This window comes from Aspergillus lentulus, assembly GCF_001445615.1.
Source record: "Aspergillus lentulus DNA, contig: Alt08, strain: IFM 54703, whole genome shotgun sequence".
Lineage (NCBI taxonomy): Eukaryota > Fungi > Ascomycota > Eurotiomycetes > Eurotiales > Aspergillaceae > Aspergillus > Aspergillus lentulus.
This window is the reverse complement of record NW_028322118.1, coordinates 784-18,502: the sequence shown is the minus strand read 5'-3', so window position 1 is coordinate 18,502 and position 17,719 is coordinate 784. Positions and strand designations below refer to the sequence as shown.

Genomic DNA, 17,719 nt, shown 5'->3' with positions numbered 1-17,719 from the left:
GAAATGATGAAACTGCGATCCTCCAATTTTCCCTCTGAAACATCTCATCTTGTCTTGCCCGCATTTTCATATTTGTTTCATAGTCACAAAATGTACGAAGTGGATGAACAAAAACCCGGTCTTTGTACAGCTCTATTGTTTGAACACGAATATCATCACTATCTCATCTATGAACCCTAGACTTTGTAAGGGGGCGGGGAAATACCCTCCTTTACAGCTTTCAGCCGCAAAGCTAATAATTTGGAGGCATACCGGGTCATTGGAAGGAAACCAACCATGATCCACATGTTGGGCACTCCCGTCTCCCGGTAGGCCGTCTTGTACTCGCCTTCCTCATCTATACCCCAAATAGGTCCGCATTGGCTTGCAATCCTCTCACCAAGAGTTGCTCGAATGGAGTCGATCATGTTCGAAAATCCGGTGGCAAAGACGACTAGGTCAAACTTCCTCTCACGCCCGCCGTTTAAGATCACCTTATCTTCGGTGAACCTTTCAACAAAGCCCGGCTCCACCTTGATGTTGCCATTGATAATTTCCTCGCAAGCACCGGCATCGAAGTAGAATCCACCGTTCCGGGTCTGACCTAGTGTGGAGTTGCCAGTATCGCGCTGGCCGCGCCATGTTCGCAGACCTCGAGCGTTAAGAGCTTCGAGGAGGGGCTTGTCGAGCTCTTCGAGGACCTCAGCGGTGCGCCTAGCGAGTTCCTCGCCAGGTCCAACTGGCGTAGAGAACATGAGACGATCCTGCACCTCGAGATCGGGAAGGTTGCCATTCTTGTCGGGCGCGTATCCTCCAAGCAGGCGAGGAACGGAATGGGTCAAAGACATGACGTAAGTCGGTGACCGCTGAAGGAGGGTCACATCGATTCCCAGGCGGGCGCACTCATAAGCCGTGTCAAAGCCCGAGGATGAGGTACCGACGACGCAGACCTTCTTACCGACAAAGTCACGGGCACTCTTGTGGGCGCTAGAGTGACGGATCACTCCCCGGAAGTCAGCCATGCCAGGCACAGCTGGGATGGAAGGGACACCGCATAGCGACGTTGCCATGATGAGTTGCTTAGGGTGCAGTGTACGAGTCTCCTTGCCCTCCTTGTTAATTACAATGGTCCACTTACCCTCGGCGTCCTGCTCGGCCTTCACAACCTCCGATTTGGTCCAGACATTGAGCTCCAGAGCGGAGGCATACCACTTCATGTATAGGCCCTGCTTCTGAGCCGGGGTATATGTGGGCCAATGCCGAGGGTATTTGAAGTATGGTAAGGCATCGGGCCAGTGTGGGAAGTGCAGTGAAAGATATTCATAACGCTTCTTCCAGATATCTCCGACTTCCTCGCTGCGTTCGATAATCAGATTTTCCATACCAAAAACTTTCAAGCGTGCTGCCATAGCGAGACCACTAGAAGAAATAAATTAGGATTATTTCATGGAGCTCACATGCTTGGGTTCTTACTTTTGACCACCGCCGATGATCAGCACCTCGGGGTCAACACTGTTGATGGCCTCGGCTCTCTGACTCTCCCAGCTAGTGATACCGGTCATGTGCCCATCTGGTGCGGCCTGCTCGGGGAACTGCTTGAGGCTTTCGGCAACAGTGTGCATGGTATAAATTCTCCAGCCATCCGGAGTGAGGACTGCATTGATGACGGCCGAAGCAAGGACAATTTCAGTCTCGAAGGATACAACAAATTGTAGCTGAGAGAAGTCAGGGTAAGGGCGAGACACCGAAGGCGCAGGCTCGAGGAAGTCGAAATTTCTAGCCTTGGTTTGAGGCAAAAGGTCGGTAGCGGCCTTTAAGATGACCTCTCTGAAGTTAAATGTGCGGAAGTCCCAGGTGAATGAGAGCTTGTCACGCCACACGCATGTATATTCTAAGTCAGCTAAAGCCCAGATTTCCAATCTTGTTGCTGAAAGGCTCTCACCATAATCGAGGAACAGCCCAGCGAAAGCTTGCGCATCTCCCTTTGATGTTGCTGTAGAGAGACGGGCTACGATGCCCTCGGCCTCCTTCTGAGCATCGCAGTCGGTGGGGATCTCAACGCCTAAGATGTCGGTAGTGGGTAGACTGTGGTTGTACCTGAAGTCGTACATGAAGTCGTCCACGACGGGCTTTAGGACCTGGTCGTGGTTGAGCACCGCCTTCTTAGACTGGAGGTTAGCTTTAGAGGCTGGATCGGTGCCAGCGGCTTCTTGGACGTAAGGTGCCATTTTCTCTTATTATTCGGGGAGAAGATGTTGAAAAGGTTCTTTAGGCAATGTTCACAGCCTGATCTCGCGAAAATACTAATGCTTCAGAGCTGCAGATATACGCCGTTCAACGACTGTTTATACGTCTACTATATATCTACAGTAAATAAGCCCCACAAAATGAGAAGTTAGCCCACCCAAATATCCGAACCAGGAAAGTCTCGCCGCATTTCAACCGTATTTAGTCTTATATCAACATCATTCACATGACTTGACAACACCCCGCACTCTGCACGATTGACCTTTGCCTGTCTTAATCTTTGACTTGCTGTTTCTGGGTACGCCCTGCAGGGATATATCCCCGCGGCGAGGATCGCCCGATATTGCCTCTCAGGGTCTGAGTGACTGGGATGCAGCCGCTTATTCACATCGGACAACACGATGGACCGGTGGCAGAACTCAGACGAAGCCGATCCTCGTCTAAGACTGGCGAAAAGCAATGGCAACAGAGAGCGTCTTAGACCTGTCAGGATAAGTCCTTTTGGAAGTCTATGTACACATACGCAGAGTATGATTACGGATTGCATCCATCAAGAATGTAGTCACATAAAAGCGAAATGTGACAGATAAGGTGCGTGGCAGCTCCTTTCTCCCCCAATAACAGTCATGCTATTCATATCTCCAGCTAATTCAGTCCTACTATTATAGTGCCATACTCACTCTTATTCACAATGCTTGTTATGGCTGCACCCTTAACAATTATTAAGAATTTCATCCACACTAAAGGACGACTTGCCGCAACATAATATCGAACCATGAAGAGGGGATCAAGCAAAGAGTCAATAACATGAAAGATATCATGTTCATCATTAGCACACAGGACTGGCCGATCAGGCTAGTCAGGACTATAGACCATTCGAACAGTAAATGTCCTAACAGCAGTAAACTGTGCTTTATATATAGCATCATGGCCGTCGCAGAACCAGGAACACCTTGGAGATGTACTCCATAGCGGCTACACAGTCCGTTTTGATCAGAAGTTCTTTCCTCTTGTGATATATGCAATCGCTTCCTGACTTACTCCATGATGGGTAGACCGTTGTCGTCGAAGTATACTGGCACACCCTTGCGGAATGAGTACTGCAGAGCAGCGCAGATCTTTCCCGCCTCGAAGGCATCCTCTGGTTGACAAGTCAAGGGCTTGTCATCGAGCACCGCATCGGCGAACTCAGCAAGGTCAGACAGGAACGTCGCATCGAAGAGAGTGAATGCATCAGGCACAGACTGTGTGCGAATACCGTGGTGGTCGCGAATCTCAACATTCGAGTTAGCGCTGATGATCAAATGACCCTTGGTGCCACACAATCGAGTCGTGTCCTCGAAACCGCTGGTGAGCGTGCGACCGAGGTAGGTCTTGAAAAACTTGCCATTGGCAAATTCCACCAGGCCCCATGCGTTGTCGGCGTCGCCATACTGGGCTAAGTCCCCGTAGACAGCCAGCTGGCCGAAGGCGATGACTCTATTGACTTGCTTCTTGGGGTTGGAGAGGCCTGACTTGGCATCTAACAGGTATCGTCCGGCGTCAACCTAGTGCCGTGTTAGCAGATTGGACAATCAGTGAGACAGAGAGAAGAAAACTGGGACTGACGGTGTGGATGCCAAAATCAAGGAAGATGCCACCAGACTGCTCAGAAAAGGACACGAAGAAGGCTAAAAGCAGAATGGTCAGTCTATCAGCCTATGCGAAGTCAACGACTGGAGGCAATTAAGGCCATACCATTGGGGTCTGCTTGATCGATACCAGTCGTCTCAACAGCGTGGATTTCACCCAGGTCTCCATTGTCGATCAGGGTCTTAGCCTGGCGGTAGGACTTGTCATCTGGCGTGAGTCAGTCTCCGAACTCTGCAAAGCGTGAGACCTAGTGTTACTTACATCGGCGAGTGAAGGGAACGAGGAACTTGAGGTCAGACCTAGACGCAGACTTCTCGACCACTGCTTTGGTGGTAGCAATGTCCACAGAGATGGGCTTCTCGCACATGACGTGCAAGCCTAGATCAAGGGCCTGCAGGATTAAGGGCGCGTGTGTAGCTGTCGCGGTGCAGATAAGGATGGCCTCGGCGCCGCTATTCCTCAAGCATTCTTGAGGTTTTGAAAATACTTGACAGACGTGGGCAGATTCTCTGCCGCCCATTTGCCAGTGCCTGGCTTTACATCGCAGACCGCGACGAGTTCGATCCGAGACTGCTGGAAGGCGAGGATGCGGGCTCGAAGGACTCCCAAGCGGCCGAGGCCGAAAAGCGCAAACTTGACACGGCGGTCCCAGGTCGACATAGTTCAGAGTCTGTTGTGAGGTGACGTTCTCGTATTCGACGAAGACGCGGTGGTGGTCGTTGCGATGTAGGCAATGTAATGTCGAGGGCGATTGATGGAAGGATGTAAATGTCTAGTCAACCGGTAGATTGCAACCTTGCTCCATCGGAGATCGGCGTTATTTATTAACCTCTGGTCTCTGCTCTGGAAGAGATCCATACTCTCCGTCGGCGCACCACAGGCTTCCCCGCATGATAGTTACTATCCGAATCCGATACATCGTCCTATCGTGTAAGAACCGATGGGAACTGAGAATCGCCGCCTGCAGGTAATCGTCGATGGTTGACCAGGGATTCTCGAATGCGCTGTTTGGCATGTACTCCGCAAAACAAATTGGGTATGAGGCCCAATTACACTGGGCCTGCGCATGATGTCGGATGGGGGATCGCGGCCACACAGCGGCGCTTCTATAGTGTCGCCGCATTCTTTCCATATCTAGTAATTTCTCAAGAGATCATTTCTCGAGACAGAGATTGCTTGATATGGAAGCCCATTCCGTCTCGTGGGGAAAGTTTCCTATTTCAGATTATGTTTCGCACTAGCATCATAACTTCATAAGCTAGATTACATGAGCTGGGGCTGATTGTTCGATTGCGGTCACTAGGGTTTAATTAGGCGCGTTTCTAGCTGCCCGGCTAATTTATTTGCCATGGAAATCGTTGAAATGTCTAGCGGACGGTGTCAATACCATGAGGGCACCAGGTGTGAGGACCATAGGAACACGCAATAGGCTTGGTGTAATTAAGGAAATTTGTAATAGATATAAATTTTAGTGGAAAACACAGTTAGATTAAGGCTCTGTAACGGAGCTCAGGCTTATTAAGCCTAACTAGTAGGGTGCCACCCTCACTAAAATAGCTTGAGGAATCACGTCTATTGGTAGCATGTTGATCACTCTGTCTTAAGACCATAATATTGCTTCTAGAATTAGAGTAAAAATTATGTTTTAAAGAACCTCTGTCGACGTGCAAGAGGAGGAAAGCTGATCCACCATATGTTTTCACAGTATTCTACTGAATTCTCATATTATTCTTTATATACAGTAATATTTTGTAGAAAGATAAGTACCATTCACGCTTTGCTTAGTTTGTCGCGGAGTTACCAAAGTAACTCGAGGAGGCCTATTTACGTGTGGATTCTCCGTGCGACTGATGCGACACTGTTAGGCTCAATATTATGGATTCGACCTCGGAGCCGGTAATGCACCCTATACCCGAGCTATTGGCTGTCTTTGTTCATATGTACACAGTATCAGGACCCCGGCATCTTGGGAACCGATCAGTCTTCCCGATGATCTCGATATTCAACGTAAGCTGTGACAATAGCATAACCGCCCAAAGTGCCTGGAATGAAATCAGCCAAGCCGAAGTTATGCAACACAGCAGCGACTTACCTGGAATATCATCTCCACGATGACCGCATCTCCTCCCTCGATTGACAAGAGCCATGCCTCCCAGCTAGCCCCGAAAAAACCATCCAGGCACTGCTTCAGAGCCATCGGGCTGACCTCTTCGTATGCCAATGAGTCCCCATACGTAAGTGAGGCCCGGCCTGGTCTAGGCACTCTATGTACCAAGCGAGCACGGTTCTCATTGCGATCAGGGCTCTTCTGGCAGAATCAAGCGTTAAAGGCCTCTCTTACATCCACTGGCACTGCCAGTTCTAGGAAATCCCATTTAACTCCTTGGAAATGTTCCGGTTCTCTAGCAAGCTGAGCAAAGACATCATGAATCGCTTCAGCATCTGTGATGGCATCTATCTTGAGATACTGACGTAGGATTTTGCCGAAATGGTCGAAAGATCATTCCTCCTCTGGACTCAGTCGGTACATGAAGCTCTGTATGCTCAGTGGCCTAACTGAATTGCCGTGCTATCGTGCTCGTATACGCACTTGGCGATGGCTGACTATAGCTCTGCCCACTCAGCCCAGTGTGAAACTCATCCGCCATTCTTGGTCGTGGAAATATCGCCTGCTATGACGTCAAACTTGTTCTTCTTCCACCCGTACAATTCAACGTTTATATAGCGCAGTTTTTTATACTGCCTGGGTGGCCGGCCCGCGTAGGAGAGATCTATGTAGCCGCCCGGGCCACAGGCTACGCTGATGGCAGGACTGATCGCGCACGGCTGCGGGTCGGGGCCCATCAAGCGAGAGCGCGAGGTGCGGCCGGCTGTTGCAAGCAAGATGACCAAATCCTTGGGCAGTCCGACAGAGCTAGGGTCTGTCATAAAGTCAACCATAGTGGGCTTTATCCAGGCAGAATCCTTACCTGCACACGATTCCTCAGATATTTTTGGATGGTCTAAGTCTTTGTTTGTTTGATTACATTGCATACTTTAATATCAAGTCCTATAAACACTATAAGCACTATAAGGCCTGTAAGCACTATCTCTTACAATAGTGTACAGGGAAAAAATTACATTAGCTGACGGATCACTTATTTTAGATTCTCAATAACCCGTGCGTTCCCATCATGACCTGAGGCAGAGAAAACCCCATCCTGATGCTGTGATCCCCGCAATAGACATAATCCGACCGGGAAGTCATTTAGTCACGCTGAGCTCCAGGCAATCGGTGATTTATGTATGAGGCATTCACTGATTATCCTGGCCGATGAGGTGTACTGACGATTTTCCCTTTCTTCTCCCATAACTCATGTCGCATCGCTCTTCCCGGGGATAACTTTGAAAGTTGGCTCCATAGGGAAGGATTTCGCTGCGACGGGGTGGAGAGTAGGGTTCGTAACTGGGAAATCGTCACTTTTGGCACCTGTTGCAACTCCCCATCGACACACACTTGCTACGCGAGCCCAAGCGTAGCACAGGAGGTGGCGGCAACTGGGTACAAGCAGGCAGAGACGAATGGCTATTGGGTTCAGCTTCGATCCAGTATTCAACAGAAAATGGAGACGCTTCGCATGGCCTGGGAAGCGCTTGGAGTGCCTGTCTGTATCTTTGATGGGCTTCAGAGGGTGATATATTGGAGATACTGACAGGTATGCAGTACTACAAGCCTGATGGTGGATACATGGTCCTTGTCAGTCTTAGTGGCGTCCAGATTCTAAGTGGTTATCCCTTACCACCGCGTATTGCCAATGCGAATGATGAGACCTGGTTTCTGATTAACGAAAGTAAACAATCTTTTCCACATTTTGCAGAACTTGTGCCATACTAACAGGTTTATCACTTTCAGTTGGTGTGGCAGGTCTGCCGTCCTCTGGCGAGCTCTATTTCGTTTATCAGTCCTTCCATTCATGGTTGATTTTGATTGTGCAATAGGATTCTATGTTCGACCAAACGAATCAGTTCAGAAAGCGAAGCTTTTTTGGTTTGCTGTGTGTCGCGAAGATGAAACCTTGGATGTTGCATGCAAGCGGCTGAAGAAGTTACAAGAGTACATGAGACCATCTATTTCTGCATAAATTGAGAATCTTCGAAGGTGACGAAAAAAGTCTTCTTGTTGATCAGAGGAACGTCAATGCATTTCTGCAGCTATGCCTTTCGCGGGGTCCTTATTGCTTAATGTTAACCGGCCCTTACAAATATTACATATTTTTCGAACCCTCGCTCCATGTAACCTCAAAAAGCCATACCCACAGTATGCTCGTTCGCTGGTTACAAGCAGCGTGTTTATCGCGATGATGTTTCTATATCATTATACATAAGAGAAAAACGATGGGAACTGGAGGCAGTTGTATGAACCGTTCAAACTGGGTTGGTGGGTGGGTGCTCGCTAACTTATTTCTTCATCAATATATAGTGGTTAAATATTTACATTTAGCAATTTTAATCCAATAGCACTTCCCCTCGAAATGTGTTCAAACGTGAGAGATCACGTTTGAGTTATTTGATGCAGCTCGTGGGACTGCAGCGACTCTGACACTGGGCCATTTGACTTTCTATCGGTCGGGCCTTCAAGGGACCCTTTGTTAACCATTAAGCTAGCCAGAAGCCCTACCGCGGCAACGCAGACATACAGAATCCACATGGAACGGAGACTAGCGATATACGCTCCGCGGACCGCATTGCGCTGGTGGACAGGAAGTGATGCGATCAGGCCTGAATTGGCTTCCGCGCTAGACCCGTCAAAATATGCTGCCGTCTCAGCTCCAAGAACACTTGTAAGTGTTGTGGCATGAGTTTGCATGCTATGCTGGAAGATCACTCCTCCGATGACAACAGAAAGAGAGGTGGCAATATTGCGAGTGAACCCGAACGTTGCAGTCGCTGTCGCAAAATCGCCCGGGGCAACATGGGATTGCAGCGCGATTAGGGGCGACTGGAAATTCATGCCTACGCCAAACCCAGCGACAGCCTCAATCACTGCAATTTTGACTATCGACATCTGATCGTCGAAAATAATGAATAGGCCAAATCCTAGTGTTAATACGGCCATTCCGGTCCAGATGGGTTTGCAAAAGTGGCCTGTGGGAGAGGGTAAGGCGGAAATTCAGTATGGAACAGAGTATGTGTCTCTTACCAGTGTGTTTTATGACGAATCCTGTGGCAATCCCCGTAAGACATTGAACGATAGCGATGGGAAGAATCAAAACTCCCGATATCAGGATCGATGTTCCCTTCACAGCCTGGAAGAAGAGAGGAAGGAAATAGAAGGCGGAGATATAGACCTGAATGATTCAGCCCATTTAATCAATTGCTGACATCATTAGATGATTGACCGTAAAGACTCACAAAACCATGGCAAAAGCAAACCAACAATGATGCCATATTTGAGCGATGCTTGAAAAGACGCATTGGCATGATGGGAAACCGGGCGTATTTCGCCTCACTAAGCACGAACAAGGGGATCGTGATAACTCCAAATAGAATGAGACATAAGACTGCGGGCGACTTCCAGGGAAAAGTCTCTCCTCCAAAGTTTAGGCCTAGGAGAAGCATCAAAGTGACCCCTAAAATGCTCACAATTCCAAGCCAGTCAACCCTTTTCAGGCCAGATCGGAAGGATAGTCGGTTTGCTCCAGCGTCGACGTTGAGAAGCCAGATCAGCATGACAAACGCCAATGCACTGCAAGGCAGGTTGATCCACCAATTCCACCTCCATGAAACGAGTTGAGTGAAAACTCCGCCTAGAATCGGACCGATCCCACTGGCCAGTGCCCAGACCACACTGGTTAGTCCCAGATACATGCTCCTGCGTCTTTGTTACTGTTAGCAAGCCCAGTAGTCACATCTGAGTTAATCGTCTGCGACATACCTTATATCAAACATATCTGTGATGCAGATATTGACGAGGATAACGACGCCTCCCGATCCGCTCCCCTGGATCGCACGGCCACTGAGAAACATCGGCATAGTGGTTGATACTGCACAAAGGAGAGAACCGATGAAAAAGACCGCGACCGCGGTAAGCAGCATTGCTTTGCGTCCCCAGATATCGCTCAGTTTCCCCCATACTGGACTGGAAGTTGCATTTGCCAAGAGATAGGCAGAGCCGATCCAGGTGTAGCCTGAACCCGATCGGAAGTCTGCGACGATAGTTGGAATGGCGGGACTGGTGATTGTCTTGGAGAAGACTCGTCAGCTTGAATGACTTCGTCTTAGGGGTATCGGAGAAAACGTACAAAATCAAGAGCTGCCGTGAATAATGATAGCTAAGGACTGAACGTTAGCTGGTATGTCTGCTTCTGCTGTAACTCCACCGGATCATACAAAAAGGCAGCTGAGCACGACAAGCCTCCGCGGCCGGCTAAGTGTTGGGGGCCCAGCTGACGCCCTTATTATCAGACCACTCTCACTATTCTCTGTTGTTGACACCATCTTGTACTAATACAGTATATTGGAAAGAATTGTTCACCAGGATGGTTCCATTGGGAGGGGGGCAAAGAAAGAGGTCCACAAAGAAAGTCGACTGGGCACAGGGGCCCCCTATTATTCTTATATTCTTTCGGAGCAGGGATCTGATGTACAGACGCGCATTACGTCTCTCCGTACAGAAGCCGCTTGCAGGGGGTCTGCTTATCTTGCATCTACTAGTACCTAGCATATGCAGTGATAACAGGGGTAATCCTGATAGTCAAAATGGGATAAGGGCTGCAGACAAATATTCATTGCTAAGAGAAATCGGCGGAGGCCACTGTCCCCCGTTCTGGGAGAATATTTATATGTACTCTGCACCGATATTTCAACTCCCACCTAGCATTCCTCTGTCCCTCCTCAGAACCTCAGACGCGCCCACTATTTCAATCTCATTAATTCCCAACATGTCAGCAGTATCTGCCAACAGTGTATCCCAGTTACACTTTATTGACGATCTAATAACACTACATGAGGGCAAAATCGAGCAGCCGGACATTTTGGCCTGTACCAGTGGCACAACCATAGACTGCTATGAATACTGCACGGCTAAGAGACTAGATAATCTGATCAACAATGCGGCTCATGTTCTAACACAACAAGACCTTTCTGTTACGGTAATTAGCCCTACAACCACTAAATGCTCGGGACCAGTTGGGCCTCGCTTCAGGAACGGGGGCAGTCGCCCATCCCAGCCGTGGTTTCTACTCTCGAGCGGCCGGCGCGCAGCGTCCTTGGTCGGGTCGTCCAGGCTGTCAACGGTGTTCGGAGCGTCCAGCAATGGGCGCGCCCGTGACCCCCGCGACATGCGACGGGCGCCCGTCCTTGGTTTTCCCCTGGCATCCCTGGAATAAAAAGTGGTGATTAATATCCTGACTGATACTTGTACCTAGAGTGGCATAACCGACCCACAAAAATCGAACCCAACCCTCACTGAACTCACAGCGGTTCGATTCAGTTCCTAGACTGCAAACCCGCACCAGGTTAGGGGTGGTTCCAGGTTGGATCCAGGGGGTCTTTAGTTAAACCATAAGAAACTGTTTTGCTTAGTAATCACTGATTTCAAAGATTTAGATAATAATCTTTATATTACTAGATCGCCCCTGATTCAGGCTATCTAAATATCTAAATATTAATTTAAAATACCTAGTAGTTACTGAGATATAAAGGAATAATTACTTATATTATAGGTTGGTATAAAAGTAGTATAAAGATATAAATATAAGGGCACTAACGTCTGATACTCACCATAGTTAGAATATATTTTTAACCACCACCCATTCAAACCTATAGATATTGAATTAATACTTCTAATATAGATTAGAATAGTGTCACACCCTGGGATCCGTCTCTGCTACCTAATGGAACGGTCCGAGCCGTCTAGTAGGACCTGACTTTCTAGACATTTTCAGCCTGGTCATCGCGAAGGACTTTCAGCGAATAAGCAGTTTGCATAGAGACTCAATCATCCAGCATGTAGATTTTCAATTCTTAATACTTTTTGGCCTTGCATTCGCATTCAAGTAACAGGGAAAACCAGCTGATCGCATGGCAAAAACCTGAAACAGACCCTGGCAATCTCAAACAAAGTCCTTCTGCTCATCATCACTTGTAAAAGGTCACTCCCAGCTTTTTAATCACTTTTGATGAGGCCCTTCCTTCCACCCCAGCAATCCGCCCACTTCCGAGAGAACTGGAACAGCTATGTTCATTGTATGAAGGCACCGATCCTTGCCAACACCCTTGCCCGTTATCCTTTTTTAAATCCAACCCGGTGGCTTCTTTACTGCTTTCATATACTTTCATGCTGCTGATTTTGCGGTCACTTAGATCGCAAGAAAACCACTGCCCGCCACCTGTATTACCAGCCCACTTCGTCTCACCGTCTGACCAGGTAACCTTGATCCCATACATCACCCAGTGGGCCATCCAGTTTCCATAGAAAGTCTCAAGTCTCACCACGTACTCTTTGGGATTATCTGGGTAAAGAGAAAACTCCCAGCCGTCATCCCCTCCATAAGGACCGCATGTCTCAGTATGATGTGGAGCGAGGATCTCGGGCAGCCTATTGGATTGCTGAAAGAGAGCAAAGTCGTAATCCTCCGAGGAGACCTTCCAATGATTAGTAACATCTTCAATTATCCAGTGACTACTCTTACTGGCTGGATTTCTGCTAGAGCAGGAATAACAGTAGCATGGCACAGGCGAAGAGACGCAACCGTGAGCGTAATGAGACACTTGGAGATGTGCATAACTGCGTTAGAGATGCCCAAGTAATGTGTAAAAACGTTATTGTAAGGTGCCAGACCCTGTCCTAGGTCAATAAATCAATATGAATGGAATAATATGTGTCTTTAGGCAGAGCCTGACTGTTCACCCAGGCCCGTTTTATAGATAGCGCAAAGCTTAAACTGAAAGCTGGCATTGTCCTCATTTGTAATTGCAATCAATCAGTGTGCGAGTGCAATATCTCCATGCCCAACCCAGATTTCCGGGAACGGAGATTGAAAAAACGGATCTTGTTCTGGAATAACTCGTGACATAAATCGGACGTCATCCATAATTGACATTCTGTGCATAATAAGATAAAAGCACTTCTGCCGTAGGCCATGGTGATGCCGAGAGGCATCTGTAAATTATCAAGGTATGCAAAACAAAAATTTCTCATTTCCGCTTGCGAAAAGATTCTGTACGAAGAAACAGGAGTCTAGATGGCTTTAGAATCCCTAATATTACCTCATAATATGTGCAATCCTTTTGCCTATATGTAATATTTGAGGGATCAGTCAATGCATTTTGGGAGCTACACACGTCATAGATATTATCGTGATATAACCTAGATAGCTACCATACTTAAGTTGGGTTTTCAGCTGCAGCCGGCACAGATGATGTATGTGAAGACTTACAATCTCAGTCTGGTAGGTTCCAGGCCAGGCGTGGCTCGCTATAGGTTAGTTTTAACACCCGCTGTTTTAGGAAATAGGCTAGCTAAGGGTAACTTTTCCAATCATGTTGCAGTGGTTGTGTTAGTGTTGCAGAATTTTCTGTAATATACTGCATAATTGAGGGATCAGTCAATGCATTTTGAGAGCTACACACGTCATAGTTGACGACCCACTTACTCAACGGTCGCGTCTTCTGTGAATTAGAAACCGAGGCCTAGACATTTTTTATCATCTCCAAGTACAAGTAAATAAACATCATTTTGAAGGAAACAATCCAAACAAATTGCGCTATACTCCGTATATAGGTAATCAGCCCAAATTACTCAAAACTGGAATGTAGGACCGGTATTTACCATGTAAACATTTGCTTGTCAGCAGAACTTGGTTTATCTCCTTGATTTGTGAGCAACAACGATAGTAAGGGCTCTGTTGGGGCCTCCCTTTCGAGCTCACTCACTCGGCTCATACTACCTTGCTTAGTAAACGACGACACACTCGGAGGTGTATGGCCTCTAGCTCTCTCGCGCACAAAACGACGAGATTTGTAAAATAGCCTTCTTTAGCGCCTTTCCTGCGACACTAACTGAATCGTAGTGAATAGAAGGGATGTACATACCAGGAAAATATAAAGGAATAGGTGCAGATGCACGCAACAACGATAAGGTGCAGGCCTTGCCAGTTAGTTCTTACATCTTCTCTGCCGTCAACTGATGCCATATTCAATAACATACATGCTTGTTAACCATCATCATGGACTAAGCAAGCAAGAAAATAACCTCTTGAGGCTCCAAAGCTTAAAAGCCGAACCTGTACTATAGGCTAGTTCAATTTGTGCCAAGTATGATATGCGAGTAGGCTTATCACAATATAGTAAAGGCTTAAGAGATGGTACTGCCTGTTGATATCCAGTATGAGCCTATCATCACAAGAAGAAGACGGTACATACAGGTCGGCAATTTGTCCTATTGCTTTAGCTTTCTTGCCACTTTCTGAATAACAACTACATTTGATTAGCCTGTCCACTCGTTCCGGACCTTCTTCACGCTGTGCTGCATGGCGTCAAAAATGAAATTTAGTGCAGGTTGTGAGAATGAATGTAGATGACTTGATTAATCAACTATCTAAGAGAGATGAAGCTATCATACATGTGAGTTAAAAGGCAATGAGTCTATAATACTAAGCCTATTCTAGAGGTGTAGGTGAAAGAGTAGTATTCACACCCCCCTTACTCTAAGCTGGAGCTGGCATATATTCCTAACTAGTTGCCTAATTAGGAAGTAGAGATAGCCTTCAGAAGATTAATTATCCTAGCTATTTAATAAACTGAGTAAATCTAATCTTTATAAGTAGCTTAGTAAGGCCATTAGCTGCTTGCTTAGTAGTAGGGATATAAAGATATTCTAGCTTACTAGCTATAACCTCTTAATAAAGGAAGTAATACCTAATATTAATATGCTTAGTCTAAGTATAATACTCTATATTCTTACTTAATAACTAAGCCCTTAATTATTAGAGTGAATATATACAGGAAGGTGATAATAGACCCTATTAAGGATAGAGAGTTTAGATAAAATAAGTATAAGCTAGATTACTTCCTGGGCTGTGAGGGACATAGTAATATATCCTAATTTAGTTAATAAGAGAGTAATACTAGTCTAATATTTAGAATACTAGGAGATAGGTAAATTACCTAGTAGGAAGATATATCTAGGGTAGAGTTGCATTTGGTCTGAGTAGAGTGGCATAACCGACCCGCAAAAATCGAACCCAAACCTCACTGAACTTGCAGCGGTGTGGGTTTGGGGGTAAGCCTAGGAAACTGCTTCAGGTTCAGTTAGGCTACCCCAGACCCAAACTAGGTTAGGTAAAAACTGCAGTTTTTAGTTTTTATGGTTTTTTAAGTTAGGTTTAACCAACCCGCACTGTTTTACCTAGAAATTATTAAAATCTAAATATTCCTAAATGATATTAATATCACTAGATAGCCTAAATTAAGGGCTATATAGTGATATAAATATCATTTAAAAATACCTAGGGGTTGCTGAGGTATAAGGGAATAATTATTTCTGTTATAGATTAGTATAAAAGTAGTATAGAGATATATATATAAGGGCACTAAGGTCTGACAACCACCATCCTTTTAAATAATTTTTAACCACCACCCATTCATCCCTATAGATATCAAATTGATATCTCTAATATATATTAGAATAACTATAATTACTATATATTTTATATAAAAATAATAATTTTATATAAGCATGGCCCTAGAGAGGTCCCTAAAGGGGGCCCCTTGGGGGAATGATAAGGGTTAAAATAGTTAAAAATAGTGGTTTGTCCAACTCAAAACTAAACCAAATCTAACCATGGTTAGTTAGTATAGGACTAGCTATGCCTAGCTAGGCCTAGCTGTGGTTTTTTATGGTGAAACCGCAACCAACCCAGATCAGGTTTAATTTGGATTTAATTTCTAAAATTTTGACTTGAAATTGCAGCGGTTCGGTTCCAACTAAGGTTGGACTCACCTGAACTTGCACTAAATGCAACTCTAGGTCTGAGTTCAGGCAAGTCCAACTAGGGTTGGAACTGAACCGCTGTAATTTCAAGTCCAAATCTTAGAAATTAGAACCAAACCTAACACTATAATGATCCATGCCCAGGGGGGGGCATCATACAAATCCTAGGGTTGACAGGGGGGGGGGGAGGAGGGTAACTCATTCCCCCCCCCTAAGTTAGTCAAATCTTAATATTTTTGAATGATTAAAAATGATATATGATTCTAATTCACTAAATTATAATATTCTAATATTAGATTCTAGAACATTCACTAGGAAGGTGGTTAGACTAGGGGGGTTAGGGTAAGGTCGAAATTTTTTGTTGGGGTCTGCCAAGACCACTATCTGCGGGAAGCCTATACCCTTTTAGGCCACCATCTAGTATAGATGAGTGCCTGAGGTGTCTATCAGCCTAGTAGAGCCTTAGAAATCAGGCAGAAAGTTTAGGAAAAATAATTTCTAGTATTTACTAAGAGCCTAGTACCAGATGACTAATAATAAATATTTTTAGTAAATAGTAGGGACTTTTAGCTATAGAATGATAATAGTCTGATTAGGTAAGCATACTTCCTGATTTTTTAAAAATTCTTAGAAGATACTTTGAAATTTATTACCAGCTAACTAATTATAATTATTTTTAATAAATAGACCTAATTTTAACTAGCCTAGTAATATATAGCATGCCTAGTAATATTAAGTCTAGAATTTTGTAAAATTTATAGAAGTAAATATTTTATTAATTTTATATAGTGGACTAGTAGAGATATATATTAGTAAGAGGTAATACTAGGAGGTCTAGTAATATAGATAAGAATTAGATCTAGTAGGGATAGAAGATATATAAATTTATAGCTACTAGGTTAAGGTAAGGTATAAGAGAAATATATATATTTAGAAAGTTAGAGAGAGGGAAGAGAAATCTAAAGAATAGGTCTAGTTATATATTATTAAATTCTATAAAATATAAGATTAAGTAGTATAGAAGTATATATAATTAGATTACTAACTTATATAATACTATAATATATAATTAAAAAATAATAGAGTCTAATAATAAGACTAATATAAGAAGTAAATAAATATAAGAATAAAAATACTAACTATAGATATATTTAATTATAAAATACTATTAAAGAAATATATATTTAGAAAAGAAGAGTATAATAAGAGGACTCTAGAGAATAGATCTAGGCTTAGTAATTAAGACTATAAGAGTCTAAATATATATAATAATTATAATAAGAAATGTATATTCTTAGCTTAGTATAAATAAAATAAAGTAGTATAAGAATATAAGTCTAGATTAATATATATAAAGAGAATAGGTTATAATATACTATTATAGAAAGATATATATTTAAAAAAAGAAAGAGGTAAGAGAAAGAGGTAAGAGAAAGAGGTAAAGAGAAAGATAAAAGATATTTAAGAAATAAAGCTAAAATAAATAATCTAATATAATTATTATAGTAGAAGAATATATATATATATATATAAAAGAAGAGTATAGTAACTATAATTAGAAAAATAGATTAAGACTTAGTAGGTTAGTAGTATAAATATAATAAAGAGAAGAAGAATAGAATATAAAATAGATATTAAGTAAGATATAATAGTATATTTATTAATTAGTATAAGATATATATAAAGAGGAGGGTTTATTATACTAAAGAGATCTTAGTTATAGGTATATCTATATTTATATAGATAAGAAGATAAATTAGAGCAGAATACTAATATTAAGATATATAAAAAGAATAAATAGAAGATAAAAGTAATCTATTATAAGAATAAGATAGAGTTTAGAAAAATATAAAGTATTTTAAATCAATAGGATATAGAAGTAAGTTA

General features: G+C 44.2%; 3 protein-coding genes across 3 annotated transcripts; all 3 read right to left on the bottom strand.

Moving 5' to 3' along the window:
- Positions 1 to 176: 176 nt before the first annotated feature.
- ALT_3276 (flavin-containing monooxygenase) lies at positions 177 to 2,207 on the bottom strand (the record flags this gene model as incomplete). Its single annotated transcript, XM_089599536.1, has 3 exons — positions 177 to 1,398; positions 1,453 to 1,870; positions 1,922 to 2,207. 3 exons carry the CDS (start codon positions 2,205 to 2,207, stop codon positions 177 to 179), a joined length of 1,926 nt encoding a protein of 641 aa, XP_089455874.1.
- Positions 2,208 to 3,263: 1,056 nt separating this feature from the next.
- Positions 3,264 to 4,518, bottom strand: ALT_3275 (putative NAD binding Rossmann fold oxidoreductase; the record flags this gene model as incomplete). Its single annotated transcript, XM_089599535.1, has 5 exons — positions 3,264 to 3,773; positions 3,835 to 3,896; positions 3,964 to 4,065; positions 4,120 to 4,310; positions 4,355 to 4,518. The coding sequence occupies 5 exons, from the start codon at positions 4,516 to 4,518 to the stop codon at positions 3,264 to 3,266; spliced, it is 1,029 nt and encodes a 342-aa protein (XP_089455873.1).
- A 1,977-nt stretch (positions 4,519 to 6,495) lies between these two features.
- ALT_3274 (MDR family MFS transporter) lies at positions 6,496 to 12,623 on the bottom strand (the record flags this gene model as incomplete). Its single annotated transcript, XM_089599534.1, has 9 exons — positions 6,496 to 6,772; positions 8,535 to 8,982; positions 9,038 to 9,185; positions 9,250 to 9,709; positions 9,773 to 10,080; positions 10,140 to 10,169; positions 11,006 to 11,216; positions 12,245 to 12,483; positions 12,531 to 12,623. The coding sequence occupies 9 exons, from the start codon at positions 12,621 to 12,623 to the stop codon at positions 6,496 to 6,498; spliced, it is 2,214 nt and encodes a 737-aa protein (XP_089455872.1).
- Positions 12,624 to 17,719: the final 5,096 nt, after the last annotated feature.